Source organism: Ceratotherium simum, chromosome 4 (genome assembly GCF_057802395.1).
Source record: "Ceratotherium simum simum isolate JZ-2026a chromosome 4, ASM5780239v1, whole genome shotgun sequence".
NCBI lineage: Eukaryota > Metazoa > Chordata > Mammalia > Perissodactyla > Rhinocerotidae > Ceratotherium > Ceratotherium simum.
In genome coordinates this window covers 53,454,431-53,480,117 of record NC_141903.1, presented here as the reverse complement: position 1 = coordinate 53,480,117, position 25,687 = coordinate 53,454,431, and the positions used below count along the sequence as shown (strand labels likewise).

General features: G+C 37.1%; 1 protein-coding gene across 1 annotated transcript in view; it reads left to right on the top strand.

Annotated features, from left to right (window-relative positions):
- The window catches only part of HSD17B4 (hydroxysteroid 17-beta dehydrogenase 4), a 92,461-nt gene that overhangs the window by 40,734 nt on the left and 26,040 nt on the right, over positions 1–25,687 (top strand). Inside the window, exons 12-17 of the mRNA XM_087429902.1 lie at positions 3,329–3,432; positions 4,877–5,110; positions 7,799–7,850; positions 12,387–12,458; positions 14,645–14,748; positions 18,171–18,236. Coding sequence (XP_087286028.1) covers positions 3,329–3,432; positions 4,877–5,110; positions 7,799–7,850; positions 12,387–12,458; positions 14,645–14,748; positions 18,171–18,236 — 632 coding nt within the window. The remainder of the gene's footprint in view (positions 1–3,328; positions 3,433–4,876; positions 5,111–7,798; positions 7,851–12,386; positions 12,459–14,644; positions 14,749–18,170; positions 18,237–25,687) is intronic.

The following is a 25,687-nucleotide window of genomic DNA, read 5'->3' as shown; positions in this document are numbered from 1 at the left end:
TTCCCTCAGTTGTCAATGTTCCAGGGGTGACCCCTATGTGGGCTACGTGTATCCTTCTGCTGTGGCCTGTTTGCCCTCCCTGTAGGCACCCAGGGAGGCTGAGTTATGCTCCTGGCCAGCTGTTGTAATGCTCAGCTGCTTGTAGTTGTTGTGGGCCCTTCAGTCTCTTTATCAGCTGTGGGGAGCCCCAGCACAGTTGGCTGCAAGTTCTAATACCACATTTGTGTTGCAGTATTTCTTTTAAGTGAGTAGGCCCCCAGCGTGGCAGGTTGTTAGGCTCAGGGCCTTACAATTGCTGTAAGCCTCTAGCCTATTAGGTCTCTTGTCAGCTCTCTGAGGATTGCAGCTGGGTGGGGCTGGCCTCAGGTACAGGAGCACCCAATTGTTTCAGGTTTTGGAAGGTGGAGCAAACCTCCTATGTGGGTCTTTGAGAAGTACAAGTCTTCTGTGGCTGAGAAGCCCTGCCGCCCACAGGTCCACACACACAGTCAACACAGTCCTGCCCCGTGTGAGCGCCCCGACCTCCCCAAGTGGACCCAGTCTCTCCACGGCGGGAGCCCCACACACTCTGCCACCGCCCCACACTCTCCACCCGCTCCTTGTGCACACCCTGCCCCGCTCAAGTCAGCTCAGTTGCCAGGCTGCAGAGAATCCAGTCACCAATCTATGCAGGCCCACACGTTGCCTGAGGGCTTGTTGTTGGGTGGGGCTAGTCTCTAGGGTGGGCTGCCTGCCCTGGCTGAGCTGGATTAAATCGGTGCTCTAGCGGGTGGAGCAGACCCTGGGCTAGCAGGTCTCAGGGAGAACTCCAATGGCGTCTGTGTCAGCACGCTCACACCAGGCCACAACAATGGCCGCCGCCAATGTCCCAGTCCCTGGAGAGGTCTCACCCCTCACCGAGATGCACTCAGGGCCTATTAGGTGAGTCTCTTGTCACCGAAGCACTGTGCATCTTTCTGGTGATTTTAGAATGCTTTCTGGAACGGGTGAGTTTATGCGCGGGCCCTTTAAGAGCCAGTTTTAGTTTCTTTGTGAACCGGGTTTTCTGGGGGTGCTCCCCAGTGTTTTAGTAGCAGGCAAAGTCAGATATTATGCCGCTGGTCTCAATTGTGCTGGGTCCACAAAATGCCCACAGCGGGGGCGCTCCCCGGCTCAGGGCCCCGCGCCTCCAGGGAGGCTGCGTACCTGTGAGCTGCTCCCGGCGGCCGTGAAGCTGGCGGCTTGTGACGGCGGCGTTTTTCCTCTCCAGAAGGGAGTCTCTGCCTCTTCTACCCCAGTTAGGATTGTCCGTTGTTGCAGGAGTTCCTCTTATCCAGTTTTCAGTTCTGTCTCAGGGGTAATTTTTCCACGAGTAGTTGTAAATTGGCTGTGTCCACGGGAGGAGGTGAGTTCAGAGTCTGCCTACGCCGCCATCTTGACTCTGTATCTCTGTTTTAGCATTTTGCCTTTGCTACTGTTTCTCTGCCTTTCTAAAATACCCCTTCCACCTTTTATCACCTCTGCTAATCTTAGTGCTTCTTCAGAAAAACTCAAGCCCCAGCTGTTCAGCAAAACCTCCCCAGATATTCTGGGCTACACTGATCTCTCTACTTAGCTGAACACTTACCACTGGAGCATCTTATCATAACTGCTTTCCACTACTTTTGTTTCATAAGTATGTGATTTCTTAACTGCATAGTAAGTTCCTTTGGAGGCAGAGACTGTATGTTTTATATACTTTTTTTGTTTTTGGTGTTAGAGTGCTGAAGTCATGGAAAGAATTTAGTAAATGCTTGTTACTTTGAATTATTGAATCATCTATGATATGTCACAGGAATAGATCACCAATAAAAGTCACATTATTTTTTTCTAGTATAACTCACATATACATATAGTATATGAAATTTAAAGGGATTTTCTGGGAAAGATCATGAATCAGAGTTATTTTATAGGAAAATATTTTTTTTTCCTGTTAGTAATTTTATAGTCAATGTTTGAATGAAGAATGTATCTGAAAAACGACAATTCTGGTTTATTTTTCTTCTTAATGACACTTTCCTGCCTGCTGGTACACTCACTGAAATTTTCATTATGCTTTTTCTCAATAAGATAATAACATGAATGTTATGTCATTAATGGTAGCATTTTCTGTATTCTCTAGTTTGATATTTGAGATAAATTTAGCCTATGAATAAGTCACCTATCAATGAAAATGAGTGAAAGGAAAAACAAAGAAATATATTAAAAACTTTCCTTTGATGTTAAAGTTCCACTATATTGCCTTAAAAGTATTAGACTAATATAAAGAAAAAGCTAACTAAATGAATTATGTAATTATAAATGAAAAGATACCAATAGTATTTGAAGTACAGTTAGAAAAGTAATCTCACATTTTCTGTAGAATTGAGACTTTCCCAAGCACCTATTCCAGTCTTCTCATTTTATGGATGACGGAACTAAATCCCAGCAAAACTAAATAACTGGCCCAAGCTTTCTCAGTGTTTAGCCAGGAGTTAACTCAGGTGTCTATCTCTGAGTGCAGTGCTTTCAGCCTGGACCAAGGTGACTTCAGTTAAATAGCCTCCCCTCTGGGCAGTGGTCTGAATGGGGTGGTGAGGGGAGGATTAGTAGGCAAGAAGCCTCTCTACTGGTGTCACCAGGAATGGCACATATCTCTGGTCGTCTCACATTCTCTAGTTTGGTTCTAGTTTTTGTCTGAGTTTAGAAGGAGGCCCATATCTCTGAGGTTTGTTAGAAAGGTCCCAGAGCCTTCGGACTTTTATGGCATGTGTGGCTGCTCCGTGAGTATCCTTTATTAATCTTTTAGACCCCAGAACGCAGCTTCCGAACTCTGTCTGAAGTCACTCGTCATAATGATGGTTTTCTCTGGAAAAATTTTTAGTACTATCTTCAGAGCTATTACTTGTACAGAAACCTGGGGGGTAATCTTGACATTGTTCTATCCCAGAGGAGGGTGATGGTGGGGAGAGAAGGGAAATTAGTTGTCCCTCCACCAGATAGAAGTTGCATGTCTGTGGACGAGGACCCACTTTGCAGAGTTGGAAAATCCCTCAAAGACATTGCAAAGCTCAGAGCCTCCTTACAGTCATACCCTGGGAAGAGTACGTTGGACAATGCCTTGTTTTCCATTGAAAACACCCAGTTACTTTTGGTCTATTTCAAAGTCTTTCATAATTTTTTCCTGTAATAGCCTGACGTCATACATTCAGTTCATGAGTGCCGGTGAAGGTTCTGCAGCAGGCCTGCTGAATGTTATAGAAATAATTATCTAACACATTGTAGCTTTTCTTAGTCACATCTTTAACAAAAGCATTATTCTTATTTTTAGAATCAACTGGCAATATAATTGAAGTTCTAAGTAAAATAGATTCCAGTGGAGGAGTTTCGACAAATCATACCAGTCATGCGGCATCAACAACCACATCAGGATTTGTAAGTGGGGGAAAAAGCCTAAAGCTGCGCCTTCTCTGGAGATTGTTTCATTTTTTTTCTTTTCTTTTTTTCTTCTCTCTTTTCTTTCATACAAAAATTATTTTCCAAGCTATTAATTTATTAAATAGGAAAGATGTGACTATAAAACTTTTCATAAAATGTGTACTAAATATTTAGAAATTTGAACACAAGGCTAAAATATGAAATGTAACTTTTTCTCTTCTTCAGTATAATTAGACAAGTGTCTTTTTTGGAGTATCATTGATAATCCTACTTTAGTCACTAACATTTTATAAAAGACTATGTATTTTAGTGACTCTTCTGAGTCATTTTTTTTAAGGGAAATCATTGATAGATTGTATTTTGGGACTATTTCAGCATGGCTGTAAGTAAAAAGCCTCCCATTGTGTCAAATTCTAATAGAATTGTGGTTATAACTCATGTGAAGTTTGCTGATACTGTCTCCTGTACTTATCTTTTTTTTAAGAAAAATTGTGGTACATATATAGTAAGAAATAAATCATTTGACACATTCGATTCTGGTGTTTTGTGACTCAGGGCAGACATAGTGGGAAAATTAACAATCTAATTTTAACCTTGAGAACATGATCAGTTTAAAAATGTGATTTTTACTTTAGAATAGGGATTGGCAAACTTTCAGGAAAGGGCCAGATAGTAAATATTTTAGGCTTTAAGGACGACATATTGTTTCTGTCACATATCCTTCCTGTTTTTCTTTTTTTTTAACTACTCTTTAAAAATGTAAAAACCCTTCTTAGCTCTCAGCCATTGTTTGCCAACTCCTGCTTTAGAATGAAGGTGATTGAAAATTGGACATCGTTTTTTTATAACCTAATGTATGCTTCCCACATATGCTAGGCATATCATCACTAAATAGAAAAATACAATATCCAGTTAAATAAAGGGCATTCCTGGGAAGGAACTTCAGGTAAAAGCTCACTTAAACTAAAACCATTATGAGGCAGTCTAATTTACAAGCATTAAGCAGTATTTTGCTCATCTGTTACAGTAAATTTTATACAATAGATTTTATATGGCAATGCACTCTTCCTATTTATAACAAATTCATTATTTTTTGTGTTTTTGAGTAGCTAATATTTAGTGAATTAATAGGGCTTTCCACCGTCAGAGACAGGAAAGTTGAAAATGAGACATACTATCTATTAGCAAGAAGCAAGCGATAAAAAAGTACTTATATGTAAATGAAGTCCTTTTCCACACATTATCTAATGGGTTTCTATTAAAAAAAAATCAAATATAATGAAACTATTATGATACTCCATCAGATTCACTTGACGCTGTATTCACATCTTTTCAAAAACAAAACTAGGTATATAAGCAGTCAATAGTTTTGAAAAGTTAAAATTTTAAAGATTTGACAAAGATATCAGGGAAAAAATTGTTTTCTACAACTGTCCCGTAGGCTGGAGCTATTGGCCATGAATTTCCTCCATTTTCTTCTGCTTACACGGAACTGGAAGCAATTATGTATGCCCTTGGAGTGGGAGCATCAATCAAGGAACCAAAAGATATGAAATTTATTTATGAAGGAAGTCCTGATTTCTCCTGTTTGCCTACCTTTGGAGTTATTATAGCTCAGAAATCTATAATGGGAGGATTAGCAGAGATTCCTGGGCTTTCAGTCAACTTTGCAAAGGTATGCATAATAAGCAACCTTTATTTTGCTTTTCTTCTGTTTCTTTAAATATAATAAATGTCACATTCTTTATATGTGTGTGTATATGTGTATTAATAAAATAGTTTTTAGTGGTTGATTCAAGAATAAAGATTTAGCATATCTTTTGATTTTTCTTTTTAAGAGTAAGAGAAGAGAGTTGAAAGGACAAGCAAAAAGAAGAAAACAACAATTACGTACAGTCCTATAACCCTAGCATAATGTTATTAATTCCCTCTCTACCACTTACTTGCTGTTTGACCAAGGGTAAATAACTTCTCTAAGCTCCAGTTTCCTTGTCTATAAAATGGATATTATAATCCTTACCTGATGATATTGGTGAAGAAGCAAGCCAGGTAATTAGCTGGAGGAAGGGTATTTGAGGCAGAGAGAAAAAGTATAAAAGGCCCTGAGCCAGATACATACTTGGCTTGTTTTTGGAACAGCAAGAAGGCCACAATAGCTGTAATGTGAGCAAGGAGGCAGTGGTAGGAGAAGAGTGCCTTGTAGTTGTTGTAAGGATTTCAGCTTATACTCTGATTAACACAGGAGGCCATTTGTAGTGCTTTGAGCTGAGGTGTGATATGATCTGGCTGTGTTCACTCATAGGCTCATTTTTGCTACTGTGTAGAAAATAGATTATATGGGAGTCAAGTATGGAAGCAGGGAAGCCAGTTAGGAGTCCATTGGAGTAATTCCATCAAAAGGCTGGATATGAGGAGAAAGAAAGAGGAATTGAGGATGAAGGTTTTTGGTCTGGACAACTAGGATGATATGTATGTGCATATATGTATTATTTATAATTATATGCAATATATTTAATATGTATAATGGTTACATATGACATAATACTATATATAATAAAATAGATATATACTATTTAAGTATAAATATTTAGGTATAATAAAGTGGATAAATACTATTTAGGTATGTATACATTTAAGGTGGGAATGATCAGGAATTGGTTTCAGATGCCTATTGCACATTCCAATGGAGATATAAAGTGGGCAGTTGAATATATGAACCTAGACTTAGGTATAATAAAATGGATAAATACTATTTAGGTATGTGTACACTTAAGGTGGGAATGATCAGGAATTGGTTTCAGATGCCTATTGCACATTCCAATGGAGATATAAAGTGGGCAGTTGAATATATGAACCTAGAGTTTGGGGGAGAGGTCCAACTGGGGTTCTGAGCATTGAAGGGATATTTAAAGACATGAGACTTGATGAAATCACGTAATATGTGAGTGTGAGTAGAGAAGAGCCTGAGTTTAGGGGCCCTGCGGTGTTTAGAGGTTGAAGAGAAGGAATTAGCAAGAAAGACTGAGAAGGAATGGCTGGTGAGGTATGAGGAATATCAGGAAATTGTAGTATTTGAAAAGCAAAGTGAATAAATTGTTTCAAGAAGGCAGGAGTGAAAACTATGAGAAAACTTTTGAGGTGGTGTATATTTTATTTCCTCAAGTAAGTTTTGGGTTATGAGCCCAGTGATAATTGTTAAATCATAGAGCTATGAGCTGATTTCTGCAACTTTGGTTGATTGGAGAACCCATTCACTGGAGGATTGATTAGCCCATTGCTGCTCTGAATCTGTGAGAACTTATTTTATTAGAGTATTTGATGAAGTTGGGAGGGAGGCGAGAAACATGTGCCAAGCAGTTTGTTGTTTTAGTCACTCTCCCGTGGTATTTGCTGCAAACAGTTCTTGTTTGGATAATGTAAGTGCAAACAAAGTAAATGTTTTCAAGTTCTCCCTCAGAGTTGGAAGGAGTTGGAAATCATAAATAGTGTTCCAAATCCGTGGCTGGGAATGATAGCCGTCTTAGAATTTGAATGCCGGTCTTCCCAACCTTGAGTTTCCAGGCCGTATGACACAGTGAGGCACTCCTTCATTTGTTCTCCCATCACTGCCCCTCCCTACCCCCCTTTTTTTCCCTCTGGGTTCTGAGGAAGACTGGGAATTAAGCTGTCCCACAGCAGTGGAGTGTGCTCATTTGGATATGTGGGTCAGGTGGTTTTGTTTTTCCTGTTCTATTCTTTTCCTACATATATTTGTATGTTCTTGCTTTGCTACATTGAGGTTAAGTGGCTATGAAGTTACACAGTGTCCTTAGTATCTACTCTTTGTAGGTAATTTATGAGATATTATATGAAGGAAATGTTGACATTGATAGGGCTTTTACTTTGAACGTGGTTGTAAGGTTTATCTTTGTATTTTAGTTGAGTCGTTTGTATTTGGTATGTGTGACCTGCAATTACTTTATTAGCACTGGTCAATTTGTTTGTTTTTATTCAACATATAATGATTGGGTACCCAGTATGTTCAAGGCACAGTGATAAGCACTAGAAATGTAGCCTAGTTTAGTGTCTCCATTGGCAAATAATCCATAATTATCAGTCAACAAGGATTTATGAATGTCAAAGAAGAACACAAATGTAAGATATATTCTCTGCTACCAAAGAGCTGACAGTCTTTAGATTGGGGGACAGATTGTTTCTGAATCAGATGATTAAGAAGTAGAAGACAAACCAAGGCAGATAATTTGGGAGATGTAGTGATGTGAGCATGTAGACAGTGAAGTGTCACTTCTGATTAGCAGTATCCACAGGTAGAACCTGTGGAAAAAGAAAGTCAGCTGATAAAATTTTGCTTACCTTAACTTAGGTTCTTCATGGAGAGCAATATTTGGAGTTATATAAACCACTTCCCAGAACAGGTGAGTTCTTCATACACCAATCCTGTAAACATAGTATAATTTCATTCTCTGACTAACCTTCCAAACTGTGTCATTGTGTTAAGCTGGCATAGAGTGACCAAAATAAACCACATCACAAGTTATTTATCTGCATGTCAGCCATTAGGGTAGATTGGTGTTACCTGTTTTGGTTACCTTAAACTTTGTCCTTTAATAGTCTTATTTAATAAATTGCTTCAGAATGCTAATTTATCTCTATTGATGTATGTGTTATTTACAGCTAAAAGGAGCATTTTGTGTGTGTGTGTTCTAAACTTGGTGATTGTGTGTAATCAGTTATGATTCTTGTGAATATGATTCTTCTTTTCTCAGGTATTTATGTTGGTACTGATTTTCATAAAGCAGACAATGTTAAAAGATATAGAATTTCTTGTCATTAACTTTTTTCCCATTTTGTTTTAAAGTAAATAATACCAAGTCTGCCTTAATAATCAGTTTTATTTTTATCAGTAATATTTTACTTGTTCAGTAAAGCTTCTCTTTTTATTCTTTCACTATAATTTGATACATTTGTTTTGTTTCACTACTCTGATGTCAGAATATTGTCTAATTATATACTGACCATATAATATAGAGGTCAGCAAGAAGCTAGAATCCTACTTTATTTTTTTCCTATATCTTTTTATTTTACTAAAAAATTTATGAGATTCTTATTGCTTAAGGCTGAATAGCTTTATTTCAATGTTAGTGGTACAGCGTAAGTTTGCATACAGCTCTTTTTATCTGAGGCCGTGCACAGTGTGTGGTGACTGTACATTCATCACATATCCACTGGGTACCTGTCACGTGCAAGGCACAATATTCAGTTTTAGATAATTTTCTAACCTGGCTGCATATTGAAATTGCCTGTTATTACGTTATATTGTATTACCTGTTATTTTCAATAAAGTATGGATTCTGGATCCCAACCCTGGAGATGTTGTGTGCATGCATGTGTCGTGTGGATATGGTGTGGTGGTGGTGCTGGTGGCAGTGGTGGAAGAGCTGGGAAGCTCCCTCTTGTTTTGTATGCAACCAGCCTAACAAGGGTTCATTTGGGAGCCATTGTTATAAGGGAAGTAGAAGTGTTGTGAGATAGGTTTCTGCCTTTAGGGATTTTAAATATGAAGAGAGAGATCAGACATATACTCAAAAATGATTACAACTGAAAAGTGATATGAATAGGAAAATGTGAAAAATGCATACTTTCTTGTATCTCCTTAATCTCAAGTTATGTTTTTCATGAGTTATTTTTCTTTGGTAGTTTCTGTGCATTTTCTTTAAGTAGTTTTAAAGTTTACTCTCTAGTAAATATGAATATTCAAAATTCGAGATACTTATGGTTTGGAACCTCTTTAAACTGCAGAAAACCAAGTTATGACTACTATTTATAAACTTTCTATCAAAACTCATCAATTGACAATACCTAGGACCTCAAGCATCAGAAGACTAATGTCAGCATCTCTGTATCTCTCAATGGCTCATTTGTTAGCTACAGCAGTACCATCATAGGCTGACTTACCTCCTTGTGGTAAAAAAAATAAGCCTTAGATGGAGTGCAAGAAACCTAACAGCAACACTTTATTTTCCATCATGAACCAGAACATGTTCTAATCCAGTATATGCTGGTCTGTAGATTTTCTGGGTTCAAAAGTTTGATCTTTATTATGTTTCTACTTGATGTCTTTCTTAATTAGAATCACTTCTTTCTCAAGATAATTGCTATTATTAGGGCAAAACAATACTTTATTTCATCTGAAAAGTGAGATCAATAATGTTACCAGCCTGATTCTCTTACAGGAAATATGTGACCATCAAGTATTAGTATATGTAAATATGCTTTTGAACAGTTAAGCATTATGCAAATGTAATTATTATGCCAAATTCCCAAAAGAGAACCTCATGGAGCTGTAGTTTTGATTGTTAAGGTACATTTAACCTTTTCTCCTTAACTACTGATATTTAAGTAGATTTTTATAAAATTATAAAATAAGATGTACTCATTATAGAAAATTTGGAAATTATAGAAAAGCATAGCAAGAAAACAGTTGTCTGTAATTTATTCACTCCTTGAATATTTATTAAATACCTATTGTGTGCTAGGCGTTCTGCTAAGGGTTTGTAATATAACCAAAAAAAGACATTATCTTTATTTATACAGAGCTTAGAGTCTGTCTAATGATGAATAGAGACAATAGGCAATGATAAACATTGTGTAATACGTTATAATGGGAGAAGTACAAGTTTGGTGCAGGAGCACATAGGAAGGTCTCTAACCTGAAACTAAACTTGAGGGGTTGAGGAAGGCTTCATGGTAGAAATGAAATCTAAACTGAGATCTGAAATTAGGAATTAACCATGTTAGGAAGAGATTGAAAAATATTTCAGGCAAAGGAAACACTATATGCAAAAGTTTGGAAGTAAGGAAGAGCATTGGCTGCTAGGGAAACTGAAAATAGTTCAAGCTTCCTTAAAGGTAAGTTGGGGAAGGAAGCAATATAGGAGAGTAGAGAGGTAAAAATGGTATTTGAAAAGCCTTGAAAGTCAGATGAAGAAGTTTGCGTTTTATTTTAAAGGCAGTAGGTAGCCACGTAAGGACTGTAAACAGGAGAGAATTATATGATCAAATGTGGATTTTAGAAAACATCAACTCTGGCTCCTCTTTGTAACACTTGTATTATAAGGGAATGAGGTAGAGGGAGAGAAATTTTGTAGGAGACTGTTGTAATAACCTAGGTTAGAGGCTGTAGTTGATTGGATAGGATTATGGGCATGAGGATGGATACAAGTGGAGGAATTGTAGAAGTATGTAGGGAGTAGGCCTGTGGTTTGATTGGATGTGGAGTTGATCATCTAGGGAGATCGTCACCAGTTTGTCAATTATTTATTGATTGCTTGCTAAGTTCTGGGCATTCTGCTAGGGCTGTGAAGAAATGGAGAACAGAAACAAGTCTAGACTGCCCTCATGGAGCATATAACCTAGTTGGTGGGGAGGACAGCCAATAATCAAATAACCACACAAATAATGTACAATTGCAATTACGTGTGTAAGCATTACAGATGAAATGTACATGCTACCGTTAGAACTTAAAATAGAAGGATTTGACATAATCAGGTTGGTAATGGAAGTGTTCTCAGAGGAATTAACAGGAGGAAAGATTTGAAAGAAAGATTTCACCTAGGTAAGAAGTTAGGTAAAGAAGGAAAGAAAGAGCATTGCAGACAGAGCCAGTGGGCAGTGTAAAGTCCCTTGAGATAAGGAGAAGTGTGACTAAGGAGGAGCAAAGGAAGGCCAGGGTGGCTGGGGAGCCTGGTAGTGGTGGCAGGGAATAGTATCACATTAGGGAGTTGTATGTTTATCCCAAGAGCCTTGGGAAGTGGTGGTGGTGTTGGGAAGAGCAGTTAGTTACGTTGTCAGATTTGACTTGGGGAAAAAGTCACCTGGGACATAAAATGGAGCATGTTTTAAAGTTGGTCAGAGTGGATGTGCCGTAGCTAGTTAGAAGTCTGTTGTGGTAGTTCAAATGAAATGATGGTAGCTTGGACTAAGGTGGTGGTGAAGAGATGGAGAGAAGTGGGTGGATCAGAGAGATACTTAGGAGATGAAAGTGACAGAAGTCTGGCTATCCTCCTTGACTTCTCTTTTACCATCTTTCACATCCAGATGGTTACTAAGTTCTCTGATTCTCTCCCTTCAGTATATCTAGAATCCATCTATTTTTGTCCACCTCCACTTCCACTTCTTTGTTTAGGCCACCATCATCTCTCACTTTCTAAGTATTCTCTCTGCCACCATTCTTGCTCTGCTCAGGTCTGTTTACCTCACTGCAGCCAGAATGTTATTCCAGAATGCAAATGTTTGTCACTTCCCTATTAAAAATGCCCGATGGCTAGCCATAGACTTCAGGATGAAGTCAAAAGCTTTTAGTCTAATTTAGCTTCTTTCAATCTCTGCATACTCAAGTCTTGCCACATACTTAGACTCTGTTTTATGAGTCTGGGGTGATACTCAAGTTTTGGCTTTGGCAGCTGGGTGGATCATTCATTCATATAGGGAACAAAAGAGAAAAGCAAGTTTGAGCAAAAGAAGATAAGTTCACCTTCAGACAATGATAATCCATCAAGCCATCAACAGTAAAATGATGGAAAGAAGAGTCCATAAAAGAACAGAGTGATTGGAAAGAAACAAGGTCTCACTGAAGCGAGTAGAGTAGAGATTTGAGAAGGAATGGGGTAAATGGTATTGGTTGTATGCTTAACAAATGTTTGTTGAATGATTGAAAATTATTTTTTAAAACGTAATTTATCAGAATTATTGATGTTTCAAATTTAGCGACTCAGGTATTCTGATTGCTTTTAATTCAACATGTTAAAATTTATTTCAAACCATAATTTTTTAGTTTTGCTGAACTTATAGTGGAAATTATGTTAAATTTTCTCATGTATTAATATAATAACTTATGGTCTTTAAAACAATTTATTTATTTATTTATTTATTTATTTTACTTTTCATTTTAGGAGAATTAAAATGTGAAGCAGTTGTTGCTGATGTCCTAGATAAAGGATCCGGTTTACTAATTCTTTTGGATGGTAACTCATTTGCACTTCTTATAATAATATTGTTAGATTGATAGGCTTTGTATGTAACATAATACTTCACCATGGAAGTTGATTAGTAAGTTTGTATTTATCTTCCAATTTGTGAGAAAGCAAGATAAGCATTCTAAAAATTTATATGCTCTTTTAGAAAATAAGGGAGGAAGGGGAGAAGGAGTAGATTGGGGTAGGGATGGGGACAGTGGGGCATTTCAGGGCGTTTGAGACAACATAACCAAAGCACAGAGGTGAGAAATGTGGCTGGTGTAGAAAACACAGAGGAGAATTACACTTGCTTGAGTATGTTTTTGGCAGGAAGGAATACAGAGACAGCCCTCAACTGCTAATTAGGCTATATTGTAGGTATTCTTTTTTATGTTAGCTCTTTGGAACTTGGAGTATATTTGACCCCTGATTCATTCTTATAAATGGTAGGTTCCTAACCTGTGCATTCAAGCCTATTGAATTCATAATGTGGTTTAAAACACCATAGCCACATTTTATTTGCAGTAGAAAAAAAGATTATAGTAGTTTAATAAATGTTGAAATACTAGTGAGTGAACATAAGCTAAAGATACATTGTGTAAAATTTATTTATTTTAGAGCCAGCCCTGATGGCCTAGTGGTTAAACTTCGGTGCTGTCACTGCTTTGGCGGCCTGGGTTCACTTCCCGGTCATGGAACCACACCCAGTTGTGCCATGCTGTGGAATTGGCTCACATAGAAGAACTAAAAGGACGTATAACTAGGATATACAACCATGCACTGGGGCTTTGGGGCGGAAAAAAAAAAAGAGGAAGATTGGCAACAGATGTTAGTTCGGGGCAAATCTTTCCCTGCAAAAAAAAAAAAGTATTTTAAAGTTTAAGAACAGAAGAAATAGGTATTTATTGTCAGAAATTTTGAAAATAAAGAATAGTGGAAATAATTGATATTGTCTGATATTTGGAATATGGGCTTTATCATTTTATTCTAAATATGTAGCATACTGTATATGCTGTTTTGGAACGGCCTTGTTTTTACTTAATAATGTGTTGAGAACATTTTTGAAGCTCTTAAATATTCTTCTACTACATTGTTTTGTTAACTTATAGTATTTCATCATATGTCTCTTCCGTCTCCTTTTCCTCTTCCTCGTCTTCTTCTTTCTCCCTCTTCTTTTTTAGATTTTCATATTTTCTTGTCATTCCAGATGTCAGCCAACGCGTGGCTGCAATTCTCCCAGTTTCTTTTAGTCTTCTCACCATTCTACCAAGTGTAACATACCTCAAAATGAAAGTTCTGCAGTAACCTTAGCTTCAATTTTTACTATTCTCTTTTAAGCTACTCCATTTATTCAACTATAGCTTGGTAATGGGTAATAATGGATTAGAATTTGTAAAGTATAGATGGAATTATCTATCCAATTTCCTGTGTAATAAAGATAAAAATCTTATTTTAAATACAAATTGCCATGACTTTCCTTATTTTTTGTTATAATTATATTTTTCCTTAGTATGCAGTTCAAAATCGTCTTCCCAATTTTCTAGAGCTGGAGATACAGATAGTACTCAAAGTCTCACTAGGAAATTAGTAAAAAGAGGGACAGCTGCTTACTTTCATTCATTACTTGCTTGCTTAACTGACTTGCTCACCTGTGTCATTTATTCATTAATTAATTTAATAAATATGTATTAGGTGTCTTTTCTGTCCCAGGTACTAGTCTAATTGCTAAAAATATGGTGGTGAGCAAAACAGTCATGATCCTGCCCTCCTGAAGCTTATATCTTTGTCATCACTTATTTCCTCTTTTACATTCCAGGTTCTTTTGAGGGCTCTGGCAGAATGTTTGCAAGTTTGAGAGTGTGGTTACCTGCACTTCATAGTGGGATTGTTTGAAGTATTTGAGGTGAAGAGAATTGAAATAGGAAAGGTGCTTGGGGAGGGTTAAGAAGAGGTGAGGGAAACTGCTGTTTCATAGTCAAGAAAGGATTTGTGAAGATCTTCTCTCTGCCTCCCAGAGACTGGTAGTGAATGAATTAAAATGAATGCTTTGTAACCCAAATGTGGGTGTCTTTAAATTACAAACCCTTTTAGTAATTGGATTTTGGTTTCGAAACTTTAAAGGAATTGTTCATCTTGGTTAACTAGTTATGTCTTTGGTAATAACTTTTTTATTTTTTCTTTCATTTATTTTTCAGTCTATTCTTATTCTGGAAAGGAACTTGTATGTTATAATCAGTTCTCTCTCTTCCTTGTTGGCTCTGGAGGCTTTGGTGGAAAACGAACGTCAGACAAAAACAAAGTAGGCTATCCCTTTATAAGCAAAATATATGTGTAGTTAAGAGTTCTTGTCTATATTTTGAATTCAGCATATTACCATATGTATAATTTCGTAGAGTACAGCCTCAGTAATCCACACTTTTTTGAATCAGAATATGTTCCTTGGATTTGAAGTGCTGTTAATGTTTGTATGTTTTTTTTTTTTGTGAGGAAGATCAGCCCTGTGCTAACATCTGCCAATCCTCCTCTTTTTTTGCTGAGGAAGACCGGCCCTGGGCTAACATCTGTGCCCATCTTCCTCCACTTTATATGGGACGCCACCACAGCATGGCTTGCCAAGCGGTACGTCGGTGTGCGCCCGGGATCCGAACCTGCGAACCCCGGGCCACCGCAGCAGAGTGCGCACACTTAACCACTTGCGCCACTGGGCTAGCCCCAATGTTTGTATGTTTTAATATGTAACATATGTTATATATGAAAAAGTCTGGCAGAGATAAGTATAATATATCTGAGATAATTATGGGAATATTTTTACTTTCTTATACAAACTTTGCAGCACCCAAAAGTCTTTAGAAAAACCTAACACATACAAGTGATCCTGGTATAAATTAAAATCTTCATTCATTAAATGACTCAAGCATTTCTCGTGTGTAAAACAATTCTAGTTACTGTTTAGCTCTCAAATTGTATCTAAAAACATATTTTTCCTAAAATTATTTTATAACTTGGATTTTACACTAATTAAACCTGGCCTTTGCCTCTAACTTATCTGAGGTAATAAGATTATACTGTAATAAACATTCTTCTGGAGTAGATAAAGTATTACCTAAAGCAATATTGAGAGACTAGTTCTGGAATGATGGTATGAGGAATTCCTTGGACTCTCTCCCCAGTGAAACAATCATAACTAGTAAAAATTGTATATGTAAAAATTTAAAGTCTCTGGGAATTGTCCTAAGGGCATATAGCAAGTGAAGAAATATTTATTCAAGAAAATCTATATCTTGGTGAGAACAGTGAGAATCTATGGCATTTGAGCCACAAGTCTCTCCTTCCCTCTTCCCCTGGCTCAGCATGACAGAAGCTCCCCTCTAGGCATGTGCAGCCAAGAACACAGGATCCCTGTGCCCCCAGCTCCCAGAATAAGACCACACTTTCTTCCTAGGAGGAGCAGGTCACTAGTTTTTCTTATTCCCGCGCCAGCTTGTGTTGCAGAAGCTCCATTCTGGGTAAAAGGGCTAAGAGTTGTGGTGCTCTCTTCCTCCACACAGCCCCAACTTGTAGGGTTGAAACTCTGTTCCATCTATGGCAGGCTGAGAATACTAGGCCCTTGTCTCTCTTGCCTCAGCTTGCTCATAGGGTGGGGGTTCCATGCTGGGAGAAGCAAGCTGAGAATACCAGAAGCTACTACCCCTGCCTGGCACCCTTCTTATAAAGTGAGGATGTCACTTGGTGAGAAGTGGGCCACTGTCCTTGTCCCCATCTCTGCTGCAGTGGTGCAGAATTTTTGCCCAGGGGGCAAGGCAGGCCGTAATGATAGAGAGCTCTGAAACTCTTCCCAGGGAAACTGACTCATTTTGGAACAGAGTATTTGGAAGTTCAAAAGTAAGAGTCTCTCTTGGGGCTGGCCTGGTGGCATAGTGGTTGGGTTCATGCACTCCGCTTCAGCAGCCCAGGGTTCTCAGGTTCGGATTCTGGGCACGGACCTACGCATCTCTTATCAAGCCATGCTGTGGTGGCATCCCATGTAAAGTAGAGAAAGATGGGCATGAGTGTTAGCCCAGGGCCAGTCTTCCTCAGCAAAAAAGAGGAGGATTGGCAACAGATGTTAGCTCAGGGCTAATCTTTCTCAGGAAAAAAAACAAAAGTAAGAGTGCTCACCAAGATTACTTTAGTGATAAACAATCAAGAGGTGGCTGGTAGCTCCATGAGAGCAGTTAAGGTCAATTAGCCCAACTAGAAGTTTACTAGAGAGAACAATGGAAAGAGACAGTGAAGAAGAGCCCATGGGATCATAACAAACCTCAAAGACTGCCCTCAAAGACTACCCCTGCAAAGGGGCCTGAGTTTAATTGGATCAGACTGTGGAAGAATTTATGCCACAGGGCATTGTTGAAAATAATAGAGCAATCATCTGGCAATTAGCGGAGCCTAACAGCTGGATATAATACCAAAAGAGGCAGACCGTTTAACAGAGAGATCAGAGAGAGACAGTGATAGAGAGGCCTGCTAAAACCATGGTCATCCCAGAGTGATTGTGTGCTTGCACAAGGCTGTACCCTCTGAGGAGCACCATCAGAGGCTGCATACTGTGGGGGACATAGACTTAACTAAAGTAGTCTAGCCAAGTCACTAAACAAATAAAGAAGTTAACAGTAACAACAAGCCCTGGAAGGGGGTGGGGGATCAGTATCCAGAGTTGCTACAATATATTATCTAAAATGTCTGATTATCAACCAAAAATTACGAGACATGAAAGAAACAGGAGAATGTGATTCATAGCTAGGAAAACAAAACAAAACGAAACAAAACAGGCAACAGAAACTGCCTTTGAGAGGACTTAATAGACAAAGACTTCAAAGTGGTTATTGTAAATATGTTCAAAGAACTAAAGGAAACCATGGTTAAAGAAGTAAGGGAAAGTATGATGACAGTGACTCATTAAAGAGAGAAAATAAATAAATAGAAATTATAAAAAAGATCCAAATAAAAGTTCTGGAGCTGAAAGTACAATAACTGAAATGAAGAATTTACTGGAGGAGCTGAGCAGTAGATTTGAACTGGCAGAAGAAAGAATAAAAAAACTTGATGATCTGTTTATCTATCTATTTATTTATCTATCTATATCTGTCTGAAGAACAGAGAGAAAAAAATGAAGAAAAGAAAAAGAATGAAGAGCCTCAGAGAAATGTGGGATACCATTAAGTATACCAGCATTCTTGTAATGGGAGTATCTGAAAGAGGGGAAAGAGAGAAAGTAGCAGAAAAAATAATTGAAGGAATAATGGCTTTGATGAAAAACATTAATGTACACATCCAAGAAGCTTAAGCTCCAAATAGGATATAGATGCAAAGAGACCCACACCCTTAGTAAAGTGCATTTAAAGATTAAATCAATTTAGGTGTGAATTGTCTAATTTGTATAGTTATCATCATCTTTTGCATTGGGAAAAAAGTCTTGACCTTTTTTTCCCTCGTGGCCTAGAGAATGGATCTGATTATATGATTCCTTTCATTAAACAAGGTCATTTCAGGGAACTCAAAAAGTTCTGAAATTTTAAAGGTAATTATCTCCTGAACATAAAATGATAAAAAAAAACACACCTTTTTATCCAACTTGCAGATTTTATTATATTGAAACATGGTGGTTTGTCAAATATCAGTTTGGGTAAAGAGAGTAACAATACTTTGTTAGTATTTAACATATAATGTTTTTGATTTCAGGCAGCTGTAGCCATACCTAATAGACCTCCTGATGCTGTACTTGCAGACACCACCTCACTTAATCAGGTAAGATTATATTTTTGAAAAGTGATAAAGCCGTTTGACTGCTGACACTGTTAGATTTATAACTCAGATACCCTATAATTTTGTGAGTCCAAAAGTAGTGGCTGTGTCTTTCAACAGAATAAAAATAATGACATATTTCTGTGGTTAGAATTCATTCTTGCTACATTTTTACTTATCAATTTTTTTCTCCATTAGGTATCAAAAGAAAAATAAAGTGGCTTTTCATTAGTCAATTCAAAAAGCATCGTGCTATGTTGGCAGTGGAGTGCTTGCCTTAAAGAAATTGCCTAGCTTAGTAGTGAAGAATTTTGTGAAAGCCTCAGGAAGCAGGATAAAAAGAATTGAAAGGCAAATTTTAGTCATCCTTTCTCTCTTGGGAAAGAAAGCTGACTACATTGCTTGGAAACAGATTATTATTTGCTAACTTTAGGGGACAGGCAAAATAAAGCATGTTAGAAGAGGTAGGTCATTTTATCTCTTTTATTTAGCATAAATAATTTGTTTTCTGATGGAGGAGATAAAATACCCTGTAAGTTAAGAAATTCTGTGCGCATGCAAAGATTTAAAAAACAAAAGATAACCATAAAGATGAGAAAAGCAATTTTGTTTTTGAGAGACCTGAAGATTTTTCTCTAAGGTGGCCAGAAGACTACGCATGCAGATGTAGAACAGAATAAGTAAAGCTCCGAAGTTATGCTGTGAGTGACCATGGAATGACAGCACATTGTTTATAAAGTTTACTTATTTTTTTATGTTAATTTTGATATGCTTGGTATGAGAACTTCTGCAGGATTTATGTTGGCAAATATATAATTTCATGAGCCAGAAAGAATTAAGATTGGTACATATTAATTGTATTTTTTTTCTACACTATATAATTGGGTGGCGGAAAGAATAATACTTTTTTCCTCAGATTAGTTTTTGCCTTGAAATGTTTTTCCCATCCCTGCTTCTTATCAGTTTCTTAAGAAGGCACCCATATTTTTGTTTAATTAAAGCTGCATAGTGAAATTAATTTTATTAGAGCGCTAAAGAACAGAAAAGGCTTCATGGGTTCGTGGTTCAGAAAGCTCAACAATGCGCCTTTATTATTCTTGGGTTACTGAAGTCATAAAATGTATCTGCTGTAGATAAGAAAAGCTGAGTAGTTTCCAAGGCTTGAATTTCTACACTCAGTAAGTAGAGAGAATTTCTTTCTTTTACTCTTTTTCAGATGAATAGAACTTGTTAGCCTTTAGGAGAGTTGACTGTTTTGCTGTGTGACAAAGGACAGTTTTTAAGTTAACAAATATTTTTTGTATAAATAATGGTCACCCATCATTTGACAGAGGTTCCTGACCATTTTGTATCATATGGTCATTCAAGAACATGATGAAAGCTACCTACTGTTTCTTCAAAAAATATTTTGCATAAAACTTTGCATAAAGTTCAGGGGATTTGTGGGTTGTTTTCAACTGGATCTGTGCTATAGGAGATACAAATCTAGAAGAAGTGTGATCTGTTGTCAAGGAGCCGAAAGGACACTCGCATACTCAAGATGTAGATGTCTGTATAACTAAGGCACCTATTCCAAACAACGAATGATTTAAGTACAAGGCTTTGAATTATGGAGCAAGTGCTGTGGACATTCAGAGAAGGGATACTCATTAGGAAATGATATGTGGAAGGGTTTGGTAGGAAAGATGGGACTTAGCTGAACTCAAATGGTGTATGGATAGTCTCTCTTACCAGAGATGTAGGGCTTGCAGTGTGGCCGGGAAGGGGATAAGAAGTAATGATATTGGAGCTGGCCTGGGGGCACAAGCTGTTAAGTGCGTGTGCTCCGCTGCGGCGGCCTGGAGTTCATTGGTTTGGATCCTGGGCGCGCACCGACACACTGCTTGTCAAGCCATGCTGTGGCGGCGTCCCATATAAAGTGGAGGAAGATGGGCATGGATGTTAGCCCAGGGCCAGTCTTCCTCAGCAAAAAGAGGAGGATTGGCAGATGTTAGCTCAGGGCCGATCTTCCTCACAAAAGAAAAAAAAAAGTAATGATAGCAGACTGTAAGAGAGGATAGCATGAAGAGTGTACAAGGAGTAAGAATTACAGCATTCACACTGGAGAGTAGTGAGAGATGATCGTGGATGGGTAAATCTTTAAGGAGAGGTGAAAATAAGGAAAAAATTATGCCATTATAGCATAAACTTTGTGCTAGGTATTAAGTAACTTTTCAATCAGTAAGGGAACTGGCAACCATGTTTTTACCGCTACCAATATCACTTCTGGGATATTTATCATGTCTTTAGGAGAATTTCTTCATCTTTAAGGTGGTAGGACATTATAAGTGTACTTTATAGTTTTTCATAATTAATAAGTAGATAATTCATCCCCAATAATCCAGAAAGACCAAAGAATGAATAGATATCAGATGTCAGGCTTTGCATTTGGGGAGAACAAAAACAAATGTCTGTAGTTTCCACAGATACGTATCTTATACTATTTATTCTAACAATTAGGATTTTAGCTATCATCATCATTAAGTAAAGTTAGTTTTGGGCATATTGGTTATACTATCTATTAAAATATAATTCTTTATTATATTGCCATGTATATTACCAGTACAGCCTTTTTTGTTTTGTTTTATTTTGAAACAATTATTTATTACTTTTGACAACTTTGTGGGTTGACTGGGTCCTTCTGCTGCAAATGGTGTTGGCTATCACTCATGTAGCTGTTCTCAGAGGGTGACTAGGCAGGACTGGAAGACCAAGGTGGCTTCTTTCACAAGTCTAGGGTCTTAGTGCTGGCTGTTGGCTGGGGTGCCTCTAATCTTCTCCACATGCCTTCCTTCATGTGGTGTCTCATCTTCCAGGGCCTTCCTGTATGACCCTCAAGGGGACCTCTATTTAGATTTCTGTAGCTCTTTTCTGTGTAGGTTCCTCATCTTTTAGTACATACACATTCCAGCTGCACAGTATCCCAGAACTTTGATCTTCATCTCTTTAACTCCTTGAGACTGTTTTGCTGTTTGGGTTTTCCTTCTTTCATGGCAGTCTGGAAAGTGCTGTCAGGCAGAAAGCTGTGGCAATTGTAGAATTCATCTTGTTTGTTTCTCTTCTGTCAAGAATCGCAATCCTGCACTGCCTACTGTCCAATGTCTAAGAACACTGTCTCCATACACCCTTTAAAAAACTTTTTTTTTTAGTTGTTTTCAGTGGAAGAGTAAGTCTATTCTGGGTACTCCATTATGACCAGAGGTGGAAGTCCTGTACCTTTTTATATGTCCTCAGTACCTCATTTCCTCATTTATTGCTATCTGGTTTTCCAGTTTTTGTTGCTGTCCTTTGTTTTCTACTTGTTTCTTGTATAACAATTAAAGGGCCTCTTTTATTTTCTTGTTTCTCTCTCCCTTGTTGTTCCCATTTTTTGGCATGTATTAATTTTACTTTTTCAAGACATTTAACATTTATGTATTATTCTTCCACTCTCTTCCCCATCTTTGTTTTAGTCTTAGATTTGCAATTGAACTTGTCAGTCCTTTTGCCAAAGGTTCCCCCATCATCTCTTGGTTGAATAAAGCTCCTCCTGTAGTAGGTTCCCTAAGAAGGGCTCATGTCTGTGGTATTCCTTTGGTTCCTATGTATTTAAGACAGTTTTTCTATACCCTAGACTTGAAGGACAGCTTGGCTGGATATGAAATACTGAGTTTTTTAAAAATGGTGTTCCATTGTTGCCTTGCTTTGTATGTTGCGTTTGAGACGTCTGATCCTAGTCTAATTCTCTTCCTCTGAGTTACTTGATCTTTATCCTTGAGGCCCTTAGGATTTTTTTCTTTATCTTTAAAGTCTGATAGTTTTACTAAGGTATGTCTCATTGTTGCTCATTCCAGGTTAGTTTTCCCATGTAGCTGGTGGGCCTTTTTAATATGTATATTCAGATCTTCTTTTATTTTCAAAAAGTTTTCTAGGATTGTAATTTTAAATGTTAGTTCTCATTCATTGTTTTATTTTTCTTTCTTCAAGTACTCCAATTATGTGTACATTGGATCTTTTTCTATCTGCCTTTCAACTACTTTATCTCTGTCCTTCTTTCTTGATCTCATTTCCGTTCTCTTGGTTCTTTTCCTCCTTTTTTTCTATGGCCCTTATTAAATTTTTATTTGAATATGTTCTCTTTTGGGCACCTTATAATTTAGTCTTCATTTCTGATATGATGTTGATTTTTTTCCTTCCATTTCTTTCCTGAGTTTAATCATCTCTTACTTCCTTTCTTCATGTTTGTTGTCCACTTATATTCTTAGTTTTTAAATTTCAGACTCAAGATGCTTGTTTCATATCCCCAGATACTTGAGTGTTGTGTTATAGTTTTCTTCTGATTGATAGTTGTTTTGTTTGGGGGGAATTTCATTTATTATAATGTTTTTTTTCTTATTTTCTCTTTTGTTTTGCCGTTTGCACAGAAGATTATGTACCTATATGCGTTTCATGGGTAATGCTGGTAGGTTGGGATGGTTTACAAGATTCTCTCTTCAAGGAATTCAAGACTGCCCTCTGTTGTCAGTGTAGCAAAGTGCATTTTCTTTAATGGATGGCTTTTTGGAGTGGGACATTGTGGGAGATGTTTTATTAAAAAAATTATTTTTAGTTATCTTTATCTTGCAGGATCATAAATTTCCCCTCTTGCTTCTTTTTTCCTTCACATCCAGTCTTCAAAGGGGATGTCTTTGTTTTATCCTCTTCTCCGTTAGAAGTGTTGCCTTTCTGGGACTGCCATCTGGAGGCCCATGCATTTGTAATTCTTTTCTCTGTAGTCAGTGTTCTTATCTTCCAGGATTTTTCTCAGTATTTTTGTCCTTAAGGTGGACTTTCTCTGTCTAGAGGTGATTTTTCTTTCTTTTCCTCTTATCTTTTCCATGCACTGCTTCTGCGCTCTCCTCCTCACCCCCCTGCCACTCTCCACAGTAGCTTTGAGAGGGTGCTCAGAAGAGAGCTCTGTTGGATGTTGGTGTCTGTTTTTCTAGTTATGAGAATTTGAAGTTTACGGTGTTCTCTGTCTTCTACCTACACTGTAGGCTTGGGATCTAATTGTATTTGTTCTTCTTGTTGATCTGTATGCTTTTTTGGAGGATGTGAGGATTTGGGAAGCACTGATTCCTGAGCCTTTTTATTTGGCATTTGGTTTAACTTAATGGTACAATTTTTAAAAATAAAATTAAGACCTAATTTACTCTTATATAGAAGATCCTCCCACTCACATTTAATACACAAGTAAGACAATATATAGCTATTTTTCTTGGTTTTTGTGTGTGTGTGTTTGTATGAATTTTGTGATTTTTATATTTAGGCAGAAATGAAACAAAACAAGAAGCTTTTAGCTTTCCTTCTGAAATATGCAAGTCCTTTGGAATATTCAGAAAATAAGTCTTGACAGTGTTCCTTTTTATTTGGAGAACACTTATTTTGCATTATGATTGAATTTAGTTAAACATCCAATCAATTGACTTTAGTAATTTTTCGCGATGGATCTTTTTTGTCTTTGCTAACTATGCTGTCTGTAGGAAGCAATGCTATCATTGAAATAGTATGAAATTTTTCATATTCCTTTAATATGATTTCTTTAGAAGAGTTGTTTCTTTTCATTCATAGAAATGATATCTGAGGGATAAGAATACTGGTACTAATCTTAAAAACTTGGTTGCCTTATACTGTTGCTATAATCTTTTAAGATAGTAGTAATTGCACACATTTATTTACATATTAATATTTACCAAGGATAATGCTTTGTAAGAGATTTATTAACCTCTCAGTTTTTTAAATAGAAAATTGAGGCTTAGGGTGATAAAGAAACTTGCCCATTAATGGCAGAACTGGATTTGAACCGAGGTCTGTCTGGGGCCAAAGCCCGTAATCTATCATGTATTTGACAACTTTCCCTTCAGGCTTTGCAATGTATCTTTTCGTTCATTTCTATGCAACATGATGATGTATATTTGCCTAGTGTTTTATTGTTTGTGAAGTGCTTTTTTTTTCTGGTGAGGAAGAGTCACCCTGAGCTAACATCTGTTGCCAATCTTCCTCTCTTTTTTTCTTGAGGAAGATTGTCCCTGAGCTAACATCTGTGCTGATCTTCCTCTATTTTGTATGTGAGTCGCTGCCTCAGCACAGCTGACGAGGGGTGTAGGTCTGCACCTGGGATCTGAACCGGTGAACCCGGGCTGCCAAAGCAGAGTACACCAAACTTAACCACTGTGCCATGGCGCCGGCCGCTATAAAGTGCTTTTTAAAAATTATCATTTAATCCTCCAACGTCTTATACAGACTCTTGCAAGTCACCACTATTCGATAGTTGTTGATTTGATTTGGTTATTTTTAGATGACATAAAAAGGGAAAAAAATATTGAGTCATTGAAAAAGTGAATAATTTATAGAACTATCATATAGGGTGATAGGGAGGGGAAAGAGCTCAAATGCAGAGTTCAAATGCAGCCACTTAACAATTTCAATTGAATTAAGGTGGACTACAAAACAGTAAAAAAAAAAAATTTTTTTAAAGATCTCAAGTTTTTGTTAAGGCATATATGCATGCTCCTAATTAATATGTAAATTTTATTTTGTAATTAAAATTAATATTTTTTTACATTAATTTGTAAAATATTTTTACATTAATTTGTAATTTTTACATTAGTATGTAAGTTAGCATACATATAAAATATAAATTATAAATTAAAATTATACAAAGCATATTGAAAAGGAAATGACATTTTCCTATGAATTATAGACAGTTATTTTCTGTAAATAAAATTTGTTAAAAAATAATCAACAATTAAAAATATCAAAAAAACAGTAATTAAGAAAGTCAGGTATGCTGACATGGCTAGTCCTTATGCAACATTTTAATAGTCTTACAAAGCTTAACAAAGCAATTGATGAGAAAGGGAAGAAGTCTTGAGGTAGATTCAAAGGAGGCTCAGGTTAATTTACCGATACATTAAATACTTACTGTTAGCTGTTTTGTGAATTTCTCCCCTTCAGAACTGAAAAGTATTCTCTAGTTTGAAAAATGCAGAATTTAAATGCTGTAAAGTATGGTGACTTTTTTCTATTATTTATATCTTTCTGCTAGTCCTGCCTCATCTGAGGAAAAAAGCGATCTGAAAATCTAGACTAAGCAGAAATTTAATCTTAATGACAAGGTATCAGTCTGTTTTCTTGCAGGATGAGCTGATGCTCAGGCTTTAGTGTACCTGGAGAATGAAAGTTTGTGATGAGTCTTTATGTTTATATGTCTAGTATTGTGTTACAGGCTTCAATTTAAAACAACCCGTTAAGAAAGTTGGCATAAGTTTTGCTTGGTTAGAAGCAGCTATCAACATTTACTTTATGTTCATTGTGTTTTATTGAGAGTAGATTGATGGGTTCCTTTTGTGATTTTCTCTTTAGGTAGTGGTAACCAGTGTTATACTCAGATGTAG